The following is a 23,144-nucleotide window of genomic DNA, read 5'->3' as shown; positions in this document are numbered from 1 at the left end:
CATTCATGCCAAGAATTACATACAAATAAGAATTTCTATATTGTTTTAAAAGTATGTTAAAATCATTAACTTTTTTGTTTTGTTTTGTTTTGTTTTTGTTTTTTTTGTTTTTGGGTCACACCCGGCTGTGCTCAGGGGTTACTCCTGGCTGTCTGCTCAGAAATAGCTCCTGGCTGGCACGGGGGACCATATGGGACACCAGGATTTGAATCAAGCACCTTTGGTCCTGGATTGGCTGCTTGCAAAGCAAACGCAGTTGTGCTATCTCTCCGGGCCCTATTAACATTTTTAACAAGAGACCAGAGCGATGTCTCAGCAGGAAGTACATTTGCCTTGCATGCGTCTGACAGGGTTTGGTCACTAGCATCACATACAGACCCTTGAGTGCCAGATGTGACCCCAAAAATAGAACCAAAAACAAAAACAAAAATATTTTTCATATAATCTTGTTACAAGTCTGATGTTCCAGCTCTTGGAATTCTGAGAAACTTAGGGATTCTGCAACTCCACAGATGTCTCAAAGCAATATTTTTTTAGTTGATTGTGATTTAATTTTTAATTTTTTAAATTTAAATATTGTAGTTACAAGTTTGTTCATAATAGTTCGCCCCCCACCGATAAAGTTGTTCATGACTGAGTTACAGTCATACAATGAACAATGACCTTCAACAGTGCATAATTATAGACACTGATGCCCCCAATTTCCCTCTCACCCTCCTGTTGTCCTCCCCTTCCTGTCTCTGGTACATATACTTTTCTTTTGTATATCTCTCTTCCTTTTTTTTCCTTTCAGACACTTTTGTTTACAGTACATTGCACATTTCCTACCACTCATGCCCCCTTTTCTCCTACCCTCCATTCCCCTGCCTACCTCTGAAGTAGGCATTTTACCTCTCTTAGAGCAGTATTTTTTAATACTGACAATTTTAAGAAATATATCTACATAAATTACTTAGATTTCATAATTTTTTTTTTTTTTTTTTTTTGGTTTTTGGGCCACACCCGGTGACGCTCAGGGGTTACTCCTGGCTATGCGCTCAGAAGTCGCTCCTGGCTTGGGGGACCATATGGGACGCCGGGGGATCGAACCGCGGTCCGTCTCCTAGGCTAGCGCAGGTAAGGCAGGCACCTTACCTCGAGCGCCACCGCCCGGCCCCAGATTTCATAATTTTTGACTCTTGAGAATGAAAATCCTCTGCATCCATAAATTAATGGATATACTGTTTACAAAACCCACATAATTACAACTAAAAAGAATCTTCAAAAATATATAAATTGTGTTGCCCACACAACTGCAATCTCAATATCTCTTTTCTTTATCTCTGTTCTTCTCTTTATATTTTTCTGAATAAATCTATTTTAATTCTATATAAACAAGCATATTTACTTCACATACACAAGCTTATCCCAAGCCTGTGTAACATTTTAGTTTTGTTTAGGTATAAAGTGTATGCTGAGATAAGATTTAAAATGTACTATCTATTTGGATTCAAAAGTTTGAAACAGATAGCTTTAGTAGATATAACATTTACAGCTTTCTACAAGTCAGAAAACTGAGATTCATTAATTATACTTGAATAGGTAGATAGCAAGGTGAATAAAGTTGTAGAATCGATTCTATACCACAGACAGTAAATTATGAAACCAGAAATCTACTTTTAAAATCTACCTTTAAGATATTCAAAATTTAGATAAAAACAATTATTTGAGACAACTTTATTCTTAATTAAAAATAAAGAACCAAAGACATTATTTACATACATCTTAATACTTCAAGAATTAGATCCAAGTCTGTGGTCAGTTTTTTAATTTCTTCCATGTTGGCAACTGTCCAAATTGGAATAAACTGATCACTGTCCATTTGAGAGATCAAATAAAGATCCTTTGACAAATTTTCTCTGGAAGGGGAAAAAAAAAACAACTTATATAAAATCAGTAATTCCTTAAAAGTTCATTAAAAAATAGGTTTCTTATTTATCTTTGTCTTTAATAGAAAAATAAAACTTATCAGAAATAACCTTATAATTTATGAAATATTAAACAGAGGGCTGAAGAGAGCTCAAAGCAGAAGAAATATGCTTTGAATGTAGGAGACCTTTTTGTTTGTTTTTGAGTCACATCCGGCTGTGCTCAGGGGTTACTCCTGGCTCTATGCTCAGAAATCACTCCTGGCAGGCTCGGGGGACCATATAGGATGCCAGGATTCGTACCACCGACCTTCTGCATGAAAGGCAAATGCCTTGCCTCCATGCTATCTCTCCAGCCCCAATATAAGAGATCTTGGTTCAATCAGTCCCCAAAATCACATGGTACTGCAAGTTATAACCAGGAGTGATGCTTCAAACATACAGACAAGAATAGTCCCAGAGTGGCCAAACACATTTCCACACATCCCATCTAGTACATAATATAATACAACAGGCATACTCAATATCATCTGGAAACTTTAGAAGGCTGTATTTGACTAAGCAGGGTTTGTTATCGGGAATCAAGCCAAGGGGCTATCACATGCGAGCCATTTTGTTTGTTATATTTTTGGGCCACGCGTGATGTTGCTCAGGGATTACACCTGGCTCTGCACTCAGAAATCACTCCTGCTGGAGGGACCATATGGGACACTGGGTGATACAACAAGTAGGGTATTTGCCCTACATGCAACAACCCAGATTCGATTCCCAGCACCCCATTTAATCTCCCAAACTTGCCAAAAGTGATTCCTGAACACTAAAAAACCTTGAACATAACCAGTTGTGGCCGAAACCTACTCCCACCCCCCAACAAAACAAATCTTAAGGATTGTATCTTTTGAGCTATTTCAAATTCAATTTAAAGAATAAATTTTTGTTTTGTTTTGGGGACACACCCGATGGTGCTTAGGGTTTGCTACTGGCACTCAGGAATCATACTATTGCAAGGGCCAGGAGGATCATATGGAGTTCTGGCAATCAAACCTGGGTTGGCCACCTTGATGTCTTACCTGTCAAATTTTTGCTTGAGCCCCTAAATAATAAATAAAAAAAATAAGGCAAAACTAGCATAAAGGGGCCAGAAAGATAGCACAGTGGTAGGACATTTGCCTTCCAGGCAGCTGATCCAAGATGGATGGTGGTTTGAATCCCGGCACCCCATATGGTTCCCGAGTCTGCCAGGAGTAATTTCTGAACGCAGAGCCAGGAGTAACCCTGAGCACCGCAGGATGCACACACCAAAAACCAACCAACCAAACAAACAAAAACAAAAACCCAACTAGCATAAAACAAAACATATCTAGGTATACATATCAAATCATGTTTTTTGAGTGGGAGGGAACACCTGTCAGTGTTCAGGGGTTACTCCTGGCGCTACACTCAGGAATTACTCCTGGCAGTAATTGGAAGACCATGAGATGGCAGGAATCAAACTCAGATGCATGCAAGAAAAAAACCCTACTTGCTGTACTGTATTGCTCCAGACCTCTTATTAAATCTTTAAAGCAATTTACAAGCTGCTGAATTGAGCTTGATCCATACATACCATTTGTTCCCCCAGCACTGCCAAAATTGATCCCTGAGAGCAGAATTAGAAGTAACCCCTAAGCACTTCCAGGTATGGCCCCAAATCCAAACCAAAATGAAAAGCATGTTTTAGAGACTCAAGGGCTGGATCATTGATTTAGACCCTAGCTTTAAGTGGTCTCCTAAGCATTGCCAGCAATGAGTCAATAGTATTCCCAGAGCACTGTGGGGTGTAGCCCTAAAACAAAACAGAACAAAACAAAAAGAAGCCTCTATCTCAAAGACCTTATTTAAACTAAAGGCATTCAGGGCACTTGGAATTCCTGTTTCCTTGCTTCCATGCTCTATTTTCCTCCCCCTTAGAAAAATATACCCTTACCACCTAAAATACTTCTAAGATTCTAAGGTCAATTCTTAGAAAACTGTGGGTTAAACTCTTACTTTTCAAAAGTAAGTCAGATTATTGGATATAACATCTTAGATTTGATTAGTCATAACTAGTAACTGTTATGCACTAATGGAAACTGAGCTCAACTACATTAAATGGCAATTGTTCACAGCTTTAAGTGGGATGTAAAAAACCATGGTAAGTCAGAGGATCCATTGTAACAACTATTAAATATTATTATTTGGAGAGGATAAAAGAGAGCTGTGAAAACTCAAAATGTGAAAAAAAAAATTCCAGAGATAAACACATCTGCATTTTCTGGCCAACTGGGATAACAGCAGAACAGAAGGCTCTGCTGTTAAAGACTGGCATCAGGAAACAGAAACCTAAAAAGCCCTAATAAATGGCTGATTTCGGGACTGGAGGAACAGCAGGTAGGGTATTAGCCTTGTATGCAGAAGACCTGGGTTCAATCCCCGGCATCCCATATGGTCTCCCAAGCCTGCCAGGAGTGATTTCTGAGCACAGAGCCAAGAGAACCCCAAGTGCAGGTGGGTGTTGCTCAAAAACAAAAACAAAAAAAGAGGGGTTGATTTCCTCCCATGACATTTCCTAAATTCTTTTTTTTTTGGGGGGGGGGGAGGGTTGGGCCACACCCAGTGATGCTCAGGGATTACTCCTGGCAATGTGCTCAGAAATTGCTCCTGGCTTGGGGAACCATATGGGATGCTGGGGGATACCGCAGTCCATCCTTGCAAAGTCAGTGCTTGCTAGCACCCACCACTCTGGCCCCATTTCCTAAGTTCTAAAGAGAAAAATAAAAGTGCCAGACAAAGAAGGGGCTAGAGCTAGTTTTGTGGTCAGACTATGTATGGGGTGCTATGTATATGGCCTGGCACCAATGTGGTTCCTCCAGCCTCTCCAGGAATGACCTGAGGGCAGAGCCAGAAATAAGCCCATAGCAGTCAGCATACCCCCCCCCCAAAAGAAGAGTAAGGGATTCCCTACCGCTGTGGGATGCTAGCAACATATTTTCCTTTTCTTAAAATTGTCATCTGAATTCAGCATGTGCACACACAAACACACACACATTAATAAATTTTGGGACAGGGATTTGCTTGTGGGCACATCCAGATACCAACCCATTTTCCTTTTCTTAAAATCTTCACCTGGATTCAGTACATGCACACACATAATTAAATTTTGGGGTAAGGGATGTTTGTGGGCCATACCCAGGGATGTTTTGGGTAACTTCACACGCAGGAGATACTCCTGGTTCTGCATTCAGAAATTACTCTTAGAGTTGCTCAAGAAACCATATGGAGTTGCTAAGGATCAAACCTACATGGCTGCATGCAAAGCAGGTGTCCTACTAATATATCTCCAGGACCAGTCTCTTGTGTTGTAGTAGAAGGAAGAACCAGCAACAACAGACACAAGACAGGTCCTATCTCTGAAAAATTTGCCAGATTATAAAGGGTAGGTAGAGGTTAAGAGGCTAAAGCACTAATCTCCAATCTCTGTAGAACCAAACAGAATAACCTGTGATAGCAGGGGCTTTCAGGTTCACTGTCTAGCACCCAATATAGCCCCCCAAATCTCATAAGGAGTAAGTAAGCCCTGAGCACCACTAGGTAAAGCCTCAAAATCCATTAAAGACTAAGCTAACAAAAAAAGACAATTTCTGAATCGAAACCCTCAGAGGTGATTACTTAGTCCAAACCTAGCTCAATGAATTAAAGTAATTTGTTCCTTCCAACCTACTTGAGGAAAGATCAAATCTAGAGAGAAATATTAATTGCAAAATCACTTACAGACTCTCTGCCTTTTTATGTAATGAATAGCAGACAAAAAAAAACCTTCTAGGTCATGGATATTATAACCCCAGTTGTGCTTTGGGATTATTCCTGGCTCTCTGCTCAGGAGTCACGTGTCACTCCTTCTGGACTCAGAGGACCATATGTGGTGCTAAGGATCGAACCTGAGTCTACCTCACGCAAAGCAAGTGCCTTACCCACTGTACTATTTCTCCATATACATCCCATTACCAAATGTTTTTAATCGAGTCAAAAGCACAGCTCCTGTAATAAAGAAAGCAGGAGGCTCTTGTTTTTGTCCTAGGATTGATGTAATAAAAGGTCCCCAAACTGGGGATGGGGGGATTTAAGGAAATGAGCTATCTGGAAATAAGAATTAATTTAAATGAGCAAAGAACATTATATGGAAAAAAAAAAGTCTATGATAATACAAGGAGATGGCTCAGTATTTTCTATGCTGAAGCCCCAGATTTGATCCCTGATACCACATGGTACTCCAAACAGGGGTGGATGAAAACAAAAGTAAGACAAACAGTTGCCTAAAAATCAAAACTCTTTACCTAATAGAAGACATTGGTAATATAAACTGTATGCCCATTCACCTATTTTGCTAGAAACTCAATAATCATAAAAAGAATCAACTACTAAAAATATGAAGTAACTAATATCCAATTTTTTTTTTTGGTTTTTGGGCCACACCCGGTGACACTTGGGGGTTACTCCTGGCTATGCACTCAGAAATTGCCCCTCGCTTGGGGGACCATATGGGATGCTGGGGGATCAAACCTCGGACTGTCCTAGGTCAGTGAGTGCAAGGTAAACGCCCTACTGCTTGCACCACTGCTCCGGCCTCACTAATATCCAATTTTTAAGAAATCTAAAACTAAATATGTTCATAGGAAAACTATGCAATATACTTCATTATCTTTCTACTAGAAAGGGAGCCCTCTGCATATCTAGTGATAAACTACATCAACTATTGTTAAGAGACAAAGGAAGGGAAGGGAAAAGGAGGAGGAAGAAAAAAAGGTGGGTGCAGGGGAGGAGGTTGGTGCAATAACACAGCAGATAGGTCAGCCTTGCATGTGGCTGACCCAGGTTTGATCTTCAGCATCTCACATGAGCCCCCAGGCCTGTCAGTACTAATTTCTGAATCCAGAGCCAGGAGTAACCCTAAGTGTCACTGGGTGTGGCTCAAAAGCAAAGAAAAAAGAAAATAAAGGGCAAGCCTTATATGAGTTTATAGGTTCCATCCTGGCATTCCCCCCCCAAAAAAGGACGGAAAAGATACCAAAATACATCACAGAAAGAAATGAAAAGCCATCCACCCATTTGTCTTATGCATTCTATTTCATGGGTATTATACTAAGCAAACAATTTTTAAACAAAACAATGAATACTAGAGTACCGTGAGAAACAGAATTCTAATTGCTTCTTCAGACATTCTTTTAAGTCTTCTGTAGAAATTGCTGAATTGCTTTCTCCTGATGGTAGAAAATAATAGGAAAAAGTTTAATATCAAGTTACCAAAGTGGTGCATTTTTTATTACTATATTCAGAATGCCACAAAAAAATCCCGCATATTAAAATTCATCATAAAATAATAGGAATCATGAGGCCGGAGTGATAGAACAGCAGGAAGGCAGTTTGCTTTGAACGCAGCAGACCTGGGACGATCCCAGGTTCGATTCGCAGGTTTGATTCCCGGCATCCCATATAGTCTCCTGAGCCTGCCGGGAGTAATTTCTGAGTGAAGAGCCAGGAGTAAACCCCTGACCACTGCTGGGTGTGACCCAAAACCAAACCAAACCAACAAAAAAATAGGAACCTAATTTTTATAAATCTAATTTATATCAGAACCCAGACAGCTAGATAGATAATCCTATTAAAATCCAGATACTAGACTCTGGATAGAATTCAGACCTAATTTCTTGCAAACTATCTTTCTTTAGCTAGATTTCACATCAATTTAAAAGCTAATTTCCAATTAACTAACAAAAGCACTATCACTGTTTAAAGTACTTAGGTATCATGTAGCCAAAAAAAAATTTTTTTAAAGACTAAAGTGAAAAATTTGGTAATACACTCAACAAATGCTCACAGAAGACCAGGTTCAATTCCTGGCATCCCTTATGGTCCCCTAAGCTTGCCAGGAGTGATTTCTGACCACAGAGGCAGGAGTAACCCCTGAGTATCACTGGGTATGGCCCCAAAGCCAATCAATCAATCAATCAAACTGCCAAAAAATAAAAGTTCACAGAAGAAAAGCATTGCTAAATCTAAATCTGAAAAAGAAACTAGCTAAATGGAATTACACATGTTTATATTGTTGACAATATATTTGGTATTAAGCTCACTCCTTAAACTTCTTTTAATACTAGTTCTTTTTATTCCTGGATTTCAAGTATTATATCTTACTATAACTTTACTAGGTATGTCTGAATTCCAAAGAATCCAACTGGTGAGATAGTGTTTGCTTTATATACTGCTGACCCAGATTCAATCCCCAGCATCCCATATGGTTCCCCAACCCCACCAGAAATTATTCTTTTTTTTTGGGGGGGGCCACACCCGGCGGTGCTCAGGGGTTACTACTGGCTGTCTGCTCAGAAATAGCTCCTGGCAGGCACGGGGGACCATATGGGACACCGGGATTTGAACCAACCACCTTACGTCCTGGATCGGCTGCTTGCAAGGCAAACGTCGCTGTGCTATCTCTCCAGGCCCCAGAAATTATTCTTTAGCCAAGAGCCAGGAATAACCCCTGAGCATTGCCAGGTGTGGTTCTAAACCCTGCCTCTGAGATGGGGTGAAGATGGGATGGGGGAAAAAAAAAGAAAAAGGGGCCGGAGAGATAGCATGGAGGTAAGGTGTTTGCCTTTCATGCAGAAGGACGGTGGTTCGAATCCCAGCATTCTATATGGTCCCCCATGCCTGCCAGGAGCGATTTCTGAGCATAGAGCCAGAAATAACCCCTGAGCGCTGCCAGGTGTGACCCAAAAACCTAAAACCAAAAACCAAAAAAAAAAAAGATGGGATGGGGATGGAAGAGCCAGCTGGGCATGCAACTCTATGATCCTCTGAATTTTATTTTTTTAGACACACCTAATGGTGATCAGGGCTTACTCCTGGTTGTGCTTTGGGGACGATATGGACCATGGAAAGAGAAGCCGGGTTGGCTGCATACAAGGCAAATGCCCTACCCACTGTACTATAGCTCCTAATCTCTCCCCTCCCCTCCCCTCTCTTTCTTGGGGTTCACATTCAACAGCGCCCAGGGGTTACTTCTGGCTCTACGCTCGGAAATTGCTCCTGGCAGACTTGGGAACCATATGGGATGTTGAGGTTCAAACCACTGTCCTTCTTTATGCAAGGCAAACGTCCTACCTCCATGCTATCTCTCTGGCCCAATAGCTCCTAATCTTCTGTTCTAATCTAATGAAGGTCCCCTAATCGTCTATAGATTTCTCTCTTTGTACTGTGAAAAGAAAATGTGAGGGTTTTTTTTGAGGGGGGTGGAGGGTGGGCTATTCTTTTTGGAGAAAAAAATCAGATTAACTCAACCTCATAATTTTTTTAAATTAATATATTTATTTAAGCACCATGATTACAAGCATGCTTGTAGCTAGCTGGGTTTTTCAGTTATAAAAAAGAACATCTCCCTCAACCTCAATTTTTTGTTTTGTTTTGTCTTTTGGGTCACACCCAGCAGTGCTCAGGGTTTATTTCTGGTTCTACACTTAGAAATCGCTCCTGGCAGGCTCGGGGGACCAAATGGGTTGCCGGGATGTGAACCACAGTCCTTCTGCAAGGCAAAAACACCTTACCTCCATGCTATCAATCCGGCCCTCCCTTAACCTCTTATTTTTAAGTCATTTATTAATAGTAATATTTGATAAATAGAGCAGAGTTAAGTTGCTTGCCCTTGTATGCTGTCAATAATAATTTGATCCCCAGGACCACTAGTCCTCAGAGCAGAGAGCTAAAAATAGCTTGTGAATATACTAGGTGTAGCCCAACAGCTCACCCACCCTGCAAAAAAAATTTAAATATTATGTAGACTGAGTCAAATAAGATACTGCAGTGAACAGGTAAGGTGCCTTGCATGCAGTAATCCTAACCTTGATTCCAGGCACCACAAATGGTTCCCAAAGCCCTAATGAGAACTGATCCCGGAGTACCAGAGTCAGGAGATAATTGTGAACAGAGTCAGAGATGACCCAAAGACCAAAAGGACAACCAATAAAAAGGCTTACTTTCTTTCAATACACAGAAGACATAATATAGGCCCTTTATCTACTAATGACATAAAATTATTTAGAATATAGGTAAAAATCAATGGCATAATTTTACCATTACCTTTTCTTACTGTTTTTGATTTAATAGTCATAGTAGACTTAATTAGCCTCAAAAATGATTAATTTTTAGAACCCTAGGTTCAATCCCAGAACCAAAAAATCCCCTAAACACCACTGAAAAGCCACAGAACACTGCTGGGTGGGGTGCCAAAACTTTAATATAAAATAAAAGCAAAGAATTCTAGGGTCAAGAATACACCTAAAAGAGCTGAAGTGTATGTTTTGTATATAGGAGCCCCTATTTAATCCTCTGCACATTGAGCGCAAAAAAGACAAATAGTCCCTACATTTTCTCAAGTATTTGCAATCTTTCTAACTCAAAGCTAAACTACCCAAATTTAGCTATGAACAATGCCAAATCATAGGAAACTTATTAAAATATCAAATACACCTCTTATACCAGTTAATTCCTGCATTAGGGAGTTAGCTCAAAAGGCTCAAGTGAATGCATGCAGAAACCCTGAATTTTTTTCAATACTGCGTGGTCCCCAAAGAATAGCTGGACATGCTCCCCCCCAAAAAACCTGCAAACATCTGTTCAAATAAGAGGTAGATTATGACAAGTAGAGAATGGTACCTTTACCTTAATTACTATATTTAAAAAAAAAAAAATCAACCTATAAACTAACAGATCCTAAAAATCTAATCTAGATATTTATAATAAACAAAATTAGGACGGAGATTTATATGCCCTCACTGAAGTCATAAAACTACGTAGCAGGGCTAGAGAAATAACTTTAAGGACTAGAGTGCATGTTTTGCATGCAAAAGCATTTGATCACAACAAGCTCGGCTCAGTGCGTATCGTTTAAAAAGAAAAAAAGAAACCTAAACTCTATTAGACTAATTTTCTTAAAACATCCTTTAGAACTTACTAAAATTAAATTAGGCAAGGCCTGTGGTCCATCTTTGATTTGGGGGCCACACCTTTAATGCTTACTCTGCACTCAGGAATGCCTCCTCCATATTGGGTACCGGGATTCAAACGCAGGTCAACTGCATGCCTACCAGCTGTGCTCCAGCACCCCCCTTTTAATTTAATGTTTATCTATTTAAAATTAAAGCAATTATTAATCCATGCTAATTAAAGAACTATGAAAAGTATTTTCCAAACAAAATTTCAGAAAAACCATGTTTTAACTATAGCCTTTTCCTCAAAATTAATTCCAATAATTTCTAACTTATTGATATCTTTAAACTGCAAAGTGACAAAAAAGTTAATAAAAATTTGATTCCCACTAACAATAAAAATGGGAATCTAAAAATATTAAATTTATTGTGTTTTTTTTTAATATTTATACCTTTCCTTGGTAAGAGATTTAAAGTTAAAAAATAAATTCAAAATCTTCTGTTTAGCACTCTGAAAATTATATTGATGGTATTTTCTTTTCTTTTGCTTTTTGGGCCACATCCAGCATCACTCAGGGATTACTCCTGGCTCTGTGCTCAGAAATCACTACAGGCAAGCTCGGGGGACCATATGAGATGCTGGGGATTGAAGCTGGGTTGTCCTCATGCAAGGCAAATGCCCTCCCTGCTATTATTGCTCTGGCCCCTTGGTAATATTTCATAATAGGAACTTTTCAAATAAGAAAATTAATCAGTGATTTTTATCATCATAAGTTAAAAATACTATAGCAGGAAAAAATTAGCATATTGAATTTTAAATTTACTAATAAAATGATAAAATTTACCAGAAACATCATAAATTTGGTAACTCAGATCTTCTGGCCCTACAATCATTCCATCTGTTGATTCTTCAATGTCTGTACTATTTCTTGTGACCTCACAAGATGAATACATTACTTCATACTCCTTACATATATCATCGGTAAGTTCTGTACTGCCTGTATTTAAAAACAGATAAAAATAAATTAAAAACAAAAAATAAAGGCATTCTTTAAATCTGAGCATTGCCTTCTCAAACAAGATCTCAAATAATTCTACCAGTTAGGAAAATGCCCTCATTATAAGTGAGGTAGTTTGGTCATGATTTAAAAAAAAAAGCTAAACAATTACCAACAGCTTTAACTAGCACTATCAAACAATTCCATACATTTTAGTTAATTCAAGCATAATTCAAGAACCCTATGTCATGCATTTAATTCAGTAGCACCTACATTAAAGCTGGAACAATACAAAGATTAGAATGGCCCCTGTTCAAGGATGGCAGGCAAATTTTAAAAAGAAAACTTCTATGCCAAAATCATAATTACTGATTTTATAGCTGAAGAATAAGCAAATCATTTGCCCAAGATCAGTGAGTAAATAACATTGCCAGTGATAAAAACAAAATTAATTTTAAAATGTGATATTTAAAATGTATTAAATGCTAAAGCTAAGCATACTACTATTTGAAATTCCTAATTGCAGTGGATACAAATAAATATTACTGTAAAAAAATACTTTATCAAATAATCTAAGGATATGCCCAAAGTTCCATAAACAAGCTTGGACATAACAATCAAAATGTGATCCATTCTATTTGCTTAGGGCTTTTTGTTCTTTTGTCACATATATCATAGTGCTTGAGGGCTGCTCCTGGACATGCTCAAAGGACCATATGTCTGCAAAACATGCACAGCTCATTGAGCTTTCTTCTGGGCCCACATGTGACTGATTCTGGAAAAATATTTAGGACTTACCCTCAGGATGAGAACCTGATGAAGCTATTGTTTCAGGCCACAAACTTTCAGTTCCATGAGTTACTGAAGAGGCATCAGTATTTCCTGGAGGAATTTCCTGCCAAACTTTGGCATTAGGATTTAAACCAGTTGTTCCTTTTGATGTTACCTGCTACAAAAAAAAAAAAAAAAAAATTCTTTATGTACATTTCAAAAGACATGAAAAAAATTCAGATAAATGACTTTCCCATTACTTGGAAGTAAAATAAAAATACTCCAACATTAAGTATCTTAAATATCCAGCAAAATATAATTAGAAGTTTTTGGTTTGAATTGAAAATACAAATCTTGGGGCCGGGCGGTGGCGCTCGAGGTAAGGTGCCTGCCTTACCTGCGCTAGCCTAGGAGACGGACCGCGGTTCGATCCCCCGGCGTCCCATATGGTCCCCCAAGCCAGGAGCGACTTCTGAGCGCATAGCCAGGAGTAACCCCTGAGCGTCACCGGGTGTGGCCCAAAAACCAAAAAAAAAAAAAAAAAAAAAGAAAATACAAATCTTTTCAAGTATTGTATTTGCTGACATATAAGACGACCCCCTAATTTTGCAGTTAAAACATAGGTTTAGGCCTATATTCGCTGTATCAGACAGAACGTTCCTGTGCTGCAACTGTATGTACCACAGTGAGCCAATCACAACAAGCAAAGGTTCAAAGGTTATACTGTCATAGATTTCCTCTCTGACACTGGCCAATCTGAGCAGGCTTTTTACAGTGTAGATTCGGGTCCAGAACATTGTCTAATTTGCATGCATCGAAAGCCTGTTTGGATTGGCCGAGTTAGAGAGGTGGTCCGAGCAGCCTTGCAGTGATCGGTGCAGGATCAAGTTGAAAAACTCGTTTTGTGGCAATATTCATACAATTTTCCTTGAGCGGCATATCGAAATGTTTTTCGGGATATACTGGGCATATAAGACAACTCCCGATTTTCGGCTGACTTTTTTTTTGTTTCAAAAGTCGTCTTATACGCTGGAAAATACGGTAGATAAACTTGAAACATGTAAAATGTAGCTATCCAGGGGTGAGAGAGATAAAGAGGCTAAGGTACGTGGCATCATAAAATACTCTGTATCCTGTCAGGTGTGTTGTCTGAACAATCAGGAATTAAGCCCTGAGCACCAGCGATATAGCCTCAAAACAACAAAATATAGGGCAGCGTTTTTCAACTAGTGTGCCATGAGATATTGTCTGATGTGCCGTGGGAAAAACTCCAATTTCATCTGTACCATGCGGCTTCGGCTCACAAATAGACGAATCATTATATTGATTGGTCTATTTGTGAGCCGAAGCAGCATGTTACGGACTATAAATATCAGCTTTGTGTGCAGCAAAACAGGCCCAGGTTTTGCAATGAGTAAGTGAACATAAATATGAACAATTATAAAATACTTTAAAGTAATTATAAAATAATTTCTTTGTGTTTATTTGATTCCTATTCAAGAGAATTACTTTTTTTCTTTTCTTTTTCTTTTTTTGATCACATCCGGCAGCGCTCATTTGTTACTCCTGGTTCTATGCTCAGAAATCGCTCCTGGCAGGCTCGGGGGACCATATGGGATGCCAGGATTTGAACAACCATCCTTCCGCATGCAAGGCAAACACTCTACACCTCCATGCTATCTCTCCGGCCCCCTCAAGAGAATCACTTTATATATAGATCATATAGGTACAGAGCTAAATTTTCTTAACATTTTCTAATGGTGTGCCTCGTGATTTTTTTTTTCATGAAAAAAAAGTGTGCCTTTCTTTGCTCAAAAAAGGTTGAAAAACACTGATATAGGGTGAAAGCACAGCAGGTAGGGCATTCGCCTTGCACGCAGTTTGATTCCTGACATCCCATAAGGTCCTCCAAGCACTGCCAGGAATGACCCATGAGCAGAGAGCCAGGAGTAACCGGGTACTGTAGTTGTGGCACACACACACACACACAAAAAAGTTAAAAAATTAACTATATATAGGGGCTGGAGTGGTGGCTCAAGCCATATTGCGCGTGGTAGCCTTGGACAAACTGCGGTTTGATTCCCTGGCATCCCATATGGTCCCCAAGCCAGGAGCTATTTCTGAGCACATAGCTAGGAGTAACCCCTGAGCGTCACCGGGTGTGGTCCAAGAAACCCCCCCCCAAAAGAGAGAGTGTGTGAGAGAGAGCAAGCAATAGAGCATTTGCCTTACATGTATGAAATCCTGAGTTTGATCCCCAATCTGGCCAAAATGAAAAGAAATCATTGTTTAAAAAGTATAATCTTTTGGGACTTGATCACTTGCCTGCACCACCTCATTTCTGGAGTACAATTGGAAGTGACCCCTGAACTGAGAGTAGCTCCTGGTTTGGCCCAAACCTTCTCTCCCAAAAACACAATTTTCTAAAAGATGGTCCTGAAATGTAGTGCCTTGCACATAGCCAACCAAGGTTCAATTCCCAGCACCACTTAAAGGCTCCTCCTGAGTCTCATCAGGAGTAAGCCCTAAGAATCACTGGGTGTGGCCTCAAAACAAAAACAGATGAAAAGGATATGCCAAATCAGAGAGACTGAAAAAGAGGTAAAATACAAGAGAATTAAAATATGCACAATCTTATTGGTGAAGAAAGTAAGAGACCACTTGATAGAGCCACTACTGGAAGAAAATGACATAATTGTACAAACTGATGAAAGATGTACTAGATGGGGCCGGAGAGATAGCATGGAGGTAAAGCGTTTGCCTTTCATGCAGGAGGTCATCGGTTCGAATCCCGGCGTCCCATATGGTCCCTCGTGCCTGCCAGGAGCAATTTCTGAGCCTGGAGCCAGGAATAACCCCTGAGCACTGCCTGGTGTGACCCAAAAACCAAAAAAAAAAAAAAAAAAAAAAAGAAAGATGTATTAGAATTCAGAAAGAGGGCTGGAGAGATAGCACAGCACAGGGCGTTTGCCTTGCATGCAGCAGATCCAGGACAGTGGTTCGAATCCCGACATCCCATATGGTTCCCCGAGCCTGCCAGGAGCGATTATTGAGTGCAGAGACAGAAGTAACCCCTAAGCACTACCGGGCGTGATCCAAAAACAAAACAACAAAAAGAATTCAGAATGAAACCATTGGAAATTTAGGGTTGAAACACTGAAAAACATGGCAGCAAAGATTAAGTAAGCATGTAGTGAGGAAAAAGATTAGGAATAATTGCTTTAAATTTTCAAGACAAATATTTAACTAGTGGCTGGAAATATATAACTTGCAGTCGAGTGCTTGATTTGCATGTATTAGACCCTTCCTTTGATCTACAGCATAGCAAAAAGAAAAAACATACAAAAACAATGAACAATTTTAATTGTTGCAGTTGTTACTTAATTTATAATATATCAAAAATAAGTACAATGCTGTCCTGATAAAAACTCCAAAATTTAACTTCTGTTAATTAATAATGATCTCAGTATTTTCTTTTGTTTTTTGGACCCTATTCAACAGTTCTCAAAGCTTACTACAGACTCTGTCCTTATGAGGCTCAGGAACCAATTGCGGTGGTGGAACTCTGCCCCTCCAGTTTTGCTTTTAAAAACATAATACCTGCTTTATACCAAAACATAATAGCATGTATGTGTCTGACAATTTGTTTAGAGCAGTGTTTCTTAACCACTCTCTGACCAAAGTCTCTTTAAATCATGTTTCCTTACTGTAGTCCCTGTCTTTCTAGTTGGTTCCCTAATCTTATATCATGGCTCCCCTTTTAAGTAATTTAAAGGGCTAAATATATTCCCCAGTTGAGAAACAATGGTTCAAGTCACTATATTCTCTTTCCCTCTTGTATATTTGTACATACCTCATTATTCTTAACATTGGAAGTTTAAAAATGACAATTGGCACAATATATGCAGAAACTAATCCACCTTTTCAATATATATTAACAAACTCGGTCAAGGGGAGAAATTCTATTTAAATGAAACCGCAGAAGCAAACACAAATAAAAGTTTTATGTTTAGTAGCTGTATTCAATCTGGTAATATGCAAGGCAGGTATGCATGCTTTTAAGCTTTTGGGTTGAGGAATACTGAAAGCTTTGCGTACATCATCAAAACCAGTGATAAACCTTGTAGGGAAACAAAATCATCTGAAGCACCCAATACTCATTTGAACTACCAACTACAGCAACAACTTGGCTTTGAGACATTAATTCATCACTACATGCTAAGTAAAATTCAGGAAAGAATCTAACCATTATCCTCATTACATCTAAAGTAAGCACACAGGTAAAGTTTTTCATAAATAAGTCAAGCCCAGCAGTGCAAGAGAGGCCATGAGAAGCCATGGGTGGGGATAGAAATCAGGACCTTGAATCTTTTGGTCAATCCATGGCCCACTGAGGTATTACTTTAAAAGTTGAGAAGTGACAAAGAGATAGTAAAGTGCTTGACTTCATACTACAGACCCTGGTTCCGTCCTTTATGCCATAGAGTACACTGACCACCACCAGGAGTGATTCCTGTGCACAGGCAGAAGCCAGAATTCAATACCACTGGCTGTGGCCAAACAAACAAACAAACCGAAACAAAAACCCCGATTGAAAACAAAAATTCCTAATTTTAGAAAGTCATTTTCATATGTTACTATGTAAAGATAGCATTGTATACTACACCAAAAGTCTCCTATCAAAAGATTTGTTTTATTAGTCACTATTCTCAGAATCCATTATGGCTAAATTTAAAAAGGATAAAACTTATTAAAAGATGGTAACAGTCACTCTACACCAGGGGTCTTCAAACTACGGCCCTCGGGCCACATGCGGCCCGCAGAGGGCAGAGGAGTCTGATCCGGCTCGCCAGCAGTGAGCGCTGTTTGGTTGCCAAGATACCTGCCAGCATATACACTCAGTGTATATCCAAATATCAGGAACCATGCACTCAAAATGGTAACCATCTTTGGTAGCACTTATGCCTGTGAACAGACTTTTTCAAGAATGAAACATCTGAAATCTCCAACCAGATCAAGATTAACTGATGCCCACTTGCCTCACTTGTTATGGCTGGCAGTGACAAATATGGAACCGGACATTGACCATCTCATTAGCCAAAAGCAGGCCCATAGTTCCCATTGAAATACTGGCGCGTGATCTCTTTATTTATAAATTGTTTTCATTTTATTTATATAAGATATGTGCAGTGTGAGTAGGAATTAGTAGCTCATATAGTATGGCCCTCCAGCTCTCTAAGGGACCGTAATCCGGCCCCCACTTTAAAAAGTTTGAAGACCCCTGCTCTACACTATGTCACTAGGAGGATTTAACAATGGATGCCAAGGGGCCAGAATGATAGCACAGCAGTAGGGCATTTGCCTCGAAAGCAGCTGACCCTGGATGGACCTGGGTTTGATCCCTGGCATCCCACATGGTTCCCCAAACCTGCTAGGAGGAACCAGGAGTAACCCTTGAGCGCTACCAGGTGTGGCCCAAAAACAAAACCCAAAAGATGACAAGATATCAACACCAAAATAATGTTCCTAAAGTGAACATTTGTTTACATAAATACCATATTTATTTACATATAGTGAAATTTACCATACATATTTGCCATAAGTAAGTGGTTTGGTAAGAAAACCACTCCTCCCCCCACCCCTTATTTCCCAGATCACAGGGTCATCAGGACCATCTTGCATAGGTACAGTATAAGAAATTAGTCTCAGAACCTCAAACTAACCTTGGGAGTTTCATAAGCCACTGAACAATTTTCCACTAGGAAAAATTTCTGACTGGGGACCCATCCTAGCAGAGCTCTCAGGATTATCTCAGTTTGTAGTTTGCATCAGGGTTTGAACTCAAGACTAGTTCTTGCCAAGCACTTGCTTTATGCTACTGAATTATCTTCCAGCCCATCAAAATCTTGCCATCACCAAGTACAAAATGCCGAATTCAATCTAAAGAACAGCCTTATTACTACCTGTACCAAATCACTTTTCCTTTAGGAACTGAAACTTGTTAGCTCTACTTGAAACTGACCACCTATTCTGGCAAATAAAATGTGAGCTATAACAAAAATTTTTTTAATTCTTATTTTTTTGGCCACACCTGGTGATGCTCAGGAGTTACTCCTGGCTATACGCTTAGAAATTGCCTCTGGCTTGGGGGACCATATGGGACTCTGGGGGATTGAACCAAGGTCCATCCTAGGTTAGCAAGTGCAAGACAAACACCCTACCGCTTGCACCACTGCTCCGAGCTCAGCGGCTGGAGCAATAGTACAGCAGTAGAGCATTTGTCTTGCATGCTACTGACCCAGGACAGACTTGGGTTCAATCCCCAGCATCCAATATGGTCCCCAGAGCCTGCCAGGAGTGGCGCCCAAACCAAAAATAAAATAAAGTAGAATTCAAACTTGGATCATATGTGTAGAAGGCAAACTACTTACCCACTATTATTTTCTCTCCAGCTCATATTTATCTTTTGATAAAGGTTTAATAAAGACCTCCATCAAAATCCTTATCTAGTTCACAGAATTAGAAGCAAGTCTTTGAAGCTACAGTTATATAAAATATCTTTTTTTTTGGGGGGGGGGCCCACATCCGGTGACACACAGAGGTTCTCCTGGCAGGCTCTGGGCTTGGGGAACCATATGGGATGACAGGGATCAAACCGAGGTCTGTCCTGGATCAGTCATGGTAAAGTCAAACATCCTACCGCTATGCTATCACTCTGGCTCCTATATAAAATATCTTTAAGGGCCAGGAATATGCTTCATTGGTAGGCCCCTGGGTTTGATCCCTGGCATCTCTGGGGGAAAAAAGGTAGGATGGGGGATCTTTTATTTTTATTTTGGGGCCAAACCCGGTGACGCTCAAGGGTTACTCCTGGCGATGCACTCAGAAATCGCTCCTGGCTTGGGGGACCATATAGGATGCTGGGGGATTGAACCTTGATCAGTCCTAGGTCAGACGCATGCAAGGCAAACACCATACCACTGCACCACCGCTCCAGCCCCAGGATGCAGAATCTTTTAAAGGATGTAAATCATCCATATGTACTATTAAACTATACCAACAGGACCAGAGCGATAGCACAGTGATAAAGTGCTTGCTTTGCACGTGCCCAACACTGGATGGACCCAGGATCGATTCCTGACATCCCATAAGGTCCCCCAGCATGCCAGGAGTGATTTCTGAGCGCAGGAGTAACCCTTGAGAACTACCGGGTGTGGTTCAAAAAAAAAAAACTATGCCAACATATACGCAATATGCAGATATCTTCAAATTTTCCAATATTCTAAATAATCAGTCCATATAAGTTGATTGATCACCTCCATACTTCATGCCACATCTGTAATCAATGAATAAGCCAAAAGCAGCACTGACTATTGGCCCAGTTTATGCTAATTGCTAGTTTGGGGCAAGGAAAAAAACCACCTAATTCTTGACAAAATGATACCCATCATAAGAGATGACAATTTTATTTATTTTTTTATTTTTTATTTTTTTGGTTTTTGGGCCACACCCGTTTGACGCTCAGGGGTTACTCCTGGCTATGTGCTCAGAAATCGCCCCTGGCTTGGGGGGACCATATGGGACGCCGGGGGATCGAACCGTGGTCCGTTCCTTGGCTAGCGCTTGTAAGGCAGACACCTTACCTCTAGCGCCACCTTCCCGGCCCCAAGAGATGACAATTTTAAAATAAAACTCAAGGATTTGAACAAAAGTCACCATAATTATAAAAAATACAATTTTACCCTAGTTAGAAACAAAAATCAAGGGGCCGGAGAGATAGCATGGAGGTAAGGCGTTTTGCCTTGCATGCGGAAGGACGTGGTTCGAATCTCGGCATCCCATTTGGTCCCCTGAGCCTGCCAGGAGTGATTTCTGGGCATAGAGCCAGGAGTAACTCCTGAGCACTGCCGGTGTGACCCCAAAACAAAAAAAATTAAAAAAAAAAAAAAGAGAAGAAAAAGAAAAAAGAAGAGAGAAAGAAAAGGAAAGAAAGAAAAAGAAAGAAAAGAAAAAAGAAAGAAAAAGAAAGAAGAAAGAAAGAAAGAAAGAAAGAAAGAAAGAAAGAAAGAAAGAAAGAAAGAAAGAAAGAAAGAAAGAAAGAAAGAAAGAAAGAAAGAAAGAAAGAAAAGAAACAGAAATCAGTGTTTAAGACCATTTAAATTTTTTGTTTGGAGGCCATTTAAATTTTTTGTTTGGAGGCTACACCTCAAAATTTCAGATTTAAGTTTTATATCTCCAAAACTCAAGAGAACCACTGCATTTAACCACGAGCATTTAAAATAAAAGACAAGAGACTGGAACGATAGCAGAGCAGGAAAGACATTTGCTTTGTACATGGCCAATCCAGGTTCAATCCCCAGCATCCCATACGGTCCCCCTAATCCACTAGGAGTGATTCCTGAGCCAGAACCAGGTGTAACCTGTAACCTCTATGCACTGCTGAGTGTGGCCCCCAAACCAAAAAAAAAAAAAAAAGACAAGGGCTGAGTTAGAGCACAGTGGGTGGGGCATTTGACCTGCTTGCAGAAGACCCAGGAACAATCTCAGCATTACATATGATCTCCCAAGCCTGCCAGGAGTAATTTCTAAGTGCAAAACCAGGAATAAGCCATGAATGCCACCAGATGTAGTTCCAAAAGCATAAATAAATTAAAAACATAAGTAAATAAATAAATAAAAGATAATACAAAAGTCATTTAATCCAGCATAAAGCTTCAGACCCCAGTAGATCTTAACAGGTATCTCAAAAAAGCAAAATATCGGGGCCAGAGAGATAGCATGGAGGTAAGGCATTTGCCTTTCATGCAGAAGGTCATTGGTTCGAATCCCGGCGTCCCATATGGTTCCCCATGCCTGCCAGGAGCAATTTCTGAGCATGGAGCCAGGAGTAACCCCTGAGCACTGCCGGGTGTGACCCAAAAACCACAGAAAAAAAAAAGCAAAAGATGAAAATTTAACTAGTAATTTTCTACACATTTGACAGCAAATAACAACTTATTACTCAATTTATTTGAATCACTTAATCCCCCTTCCTAACAACTTTAGGTGACTACTACTGTCATCCACATTTTTCAAATAAAGAAAAATGTTACTTTACCTGAAGGTAGACTAATCTGCCCAAAACTGCGCCACTTTTTTTTTTTTTTTTTGGGGGGGGGATGCAACCTGGCTGTGCTCAGAGAATAATCTTGGCTCTGCACTGAGAAATAACTCCTGTAGGTTCTGGAAATTGAATCCAGGTGAGCCATGTGCAAGGCAAGCACCCTACTCCAGTACTCTCTGGACCCAGACTACACAACTTTAAGACAAAGAGGAATGATTACTAAAGGAGCCAGGAAAAATAGTACAGTGGGTAAGGTGCTTGCCATGAATGCAGTTAAATTGGGTTCTATTCCCAGCACTGCCAGGAGTGACCCCTGAACAGAGTGAACCCTAGCAACAGGTAGGTGTGCCCAAAAAACTAACACCACCTCTACCCCATATAAAATTAAATTATATAAACTGAAGCAGCGTAGATAACTGGCCACATATTAGTGGCTACTAGCCAATAACAATAGAGTTGTCTTAAAACTTAAAAATAGTTTTATATATCACATAAGGTCATAATTCTTCTTAAGCACACACCTGGAGGTGCTCAGGGAGTCATATGAATAGCCATAAATCAAACTGGGTCAGCCCCATGCAAGGTAAATGTCCTACCCACTGTTCTTAGTTATTAGTCTGACCGAGCCTCAAAAAGTTACTGACTTCAGTTTACCTCAAATGACTAATAATGCACATTTAGTCACCTGAGGGAATATGGGCTGAAAGTCAGGGTTGGGATAAGAGAAAAGAGTAGGGCTGGGTCCATAGAGGAGGGCAGGGCTGGGTTCAGAGAGGAACAGGGCTGGACAGAGAGCACTAGGTAGGGCACTTGTCATGCACAGAGCAACGAATTTGATCCCTCATCACCCCTTATGTTCAATCTTTAGTACCCTGAGTCCTGCCAAAAGTGACTCTCGAGTGCATGAGCACGCTGGATGTGGCAAAAATAGGGTGGGGGAGATATGAATATAACCATTGAGAGAAGAAGGTAATTAATTCAATTCTATTCTATCCTAGGGCATAATAAGTACAACCTCCCTACCAGTTTCTATTTGGTGGAGAATAGCTCATGATAACTTAAGCAAGAAAACTTACCTCTACACTTAGCCTACCGTATTTGCCGGCATATAAGACAACTGGGCATATAAGACGACCCCCTAATTTTTCAGTTAAAACATAGGTTTAGGCCTATATTTGCTGCATCAGACTGAACGTTCCTGTGCTGCAACTGTATGTACCACAGTGAGCCAATCACAACAAGCAAAGGTTCAAAGGTTATATTGTATAGACTTCCTGTCTGACTCTGGCCAATCTGAGCAGGCTTTTTACAGTGTAGGTCTGGGTCTAGAACATTGTCTAATTTGCATGCAACGAAAGCCGCTTGG

The 23,144-nt window shown here is 40.0% G+C and overlaps 1 protein-coding gene and 1 non-coding gene across 3 annotated transcripts in view; one reads left to right on the top strand and one right to left on the bottom strand.

Annotated features, from left to right (window-relative positions):
- The window catches only part of LARP4 (La ribonucleoprotein 4), a 74,461-nt gene that overhangs the window by 35,724 nt on the left and 15,593 nt on the right, over positions 1 to 23,144 (bottom strand). Inside the window, exons 2-5 of one of the 2 annotated variants that reach the window (XM_049783377.1) lie at positions 12,703 to 12,853; positions 11,752 to 11,904; positions 7,108 to 7,183; positions 1,762 to 1,898 (exon numbers count right to left, since the gene is read on the bottom strand). In XM_049783377.1, the coding sequence (XP_049639334.1) occupies positions 1,762 to 1,898; positions 7,108 to 7,183; positions 11,752 to 11,904; positions 12,703 to 12,853 (517 nt within the window). The remainder of the gene's footprint in view (positions 1 to 1,761; positions 1,899 to 7,107; positions 7,184 to 11,751; positions 11,905 to 12,702; positions 12,854 to 23,144) is intronic. The other variant, XM_049783379.1, reaches the window with a different exon arrangement.
- Positions 12,155 to 12,258, top strand: LOC126023760 (U6 spliceosomal RNA). The gene has a single exon (XR_007500827.1). It is a non-coding gene; the product is annotated as a U6 spliceosomal RNA (small nuclear RNA).

The sequence above is a fragment of the Suncus etruscus genome, chromosome 11 (genome assembly GCF_024139225.1).
Source record: "Suncus etruscus isolate mSunEtr1 chromosome 11, mSunEtr1.pri.cur, whole genome shotgun sequence".
Taxonomy (NCBI): domain Eukaryota; kingdom Metazoa; phylum Chordata; class Mammalia; order Eulipotyphla; family Soricidae; genus Suncus; species Suncus etruscus.
The sequence above is the reverse complement of the archived record's forward strand: the minus strand, read 5'-3'. Positions and strand labels throughout refer to the sequence as shown.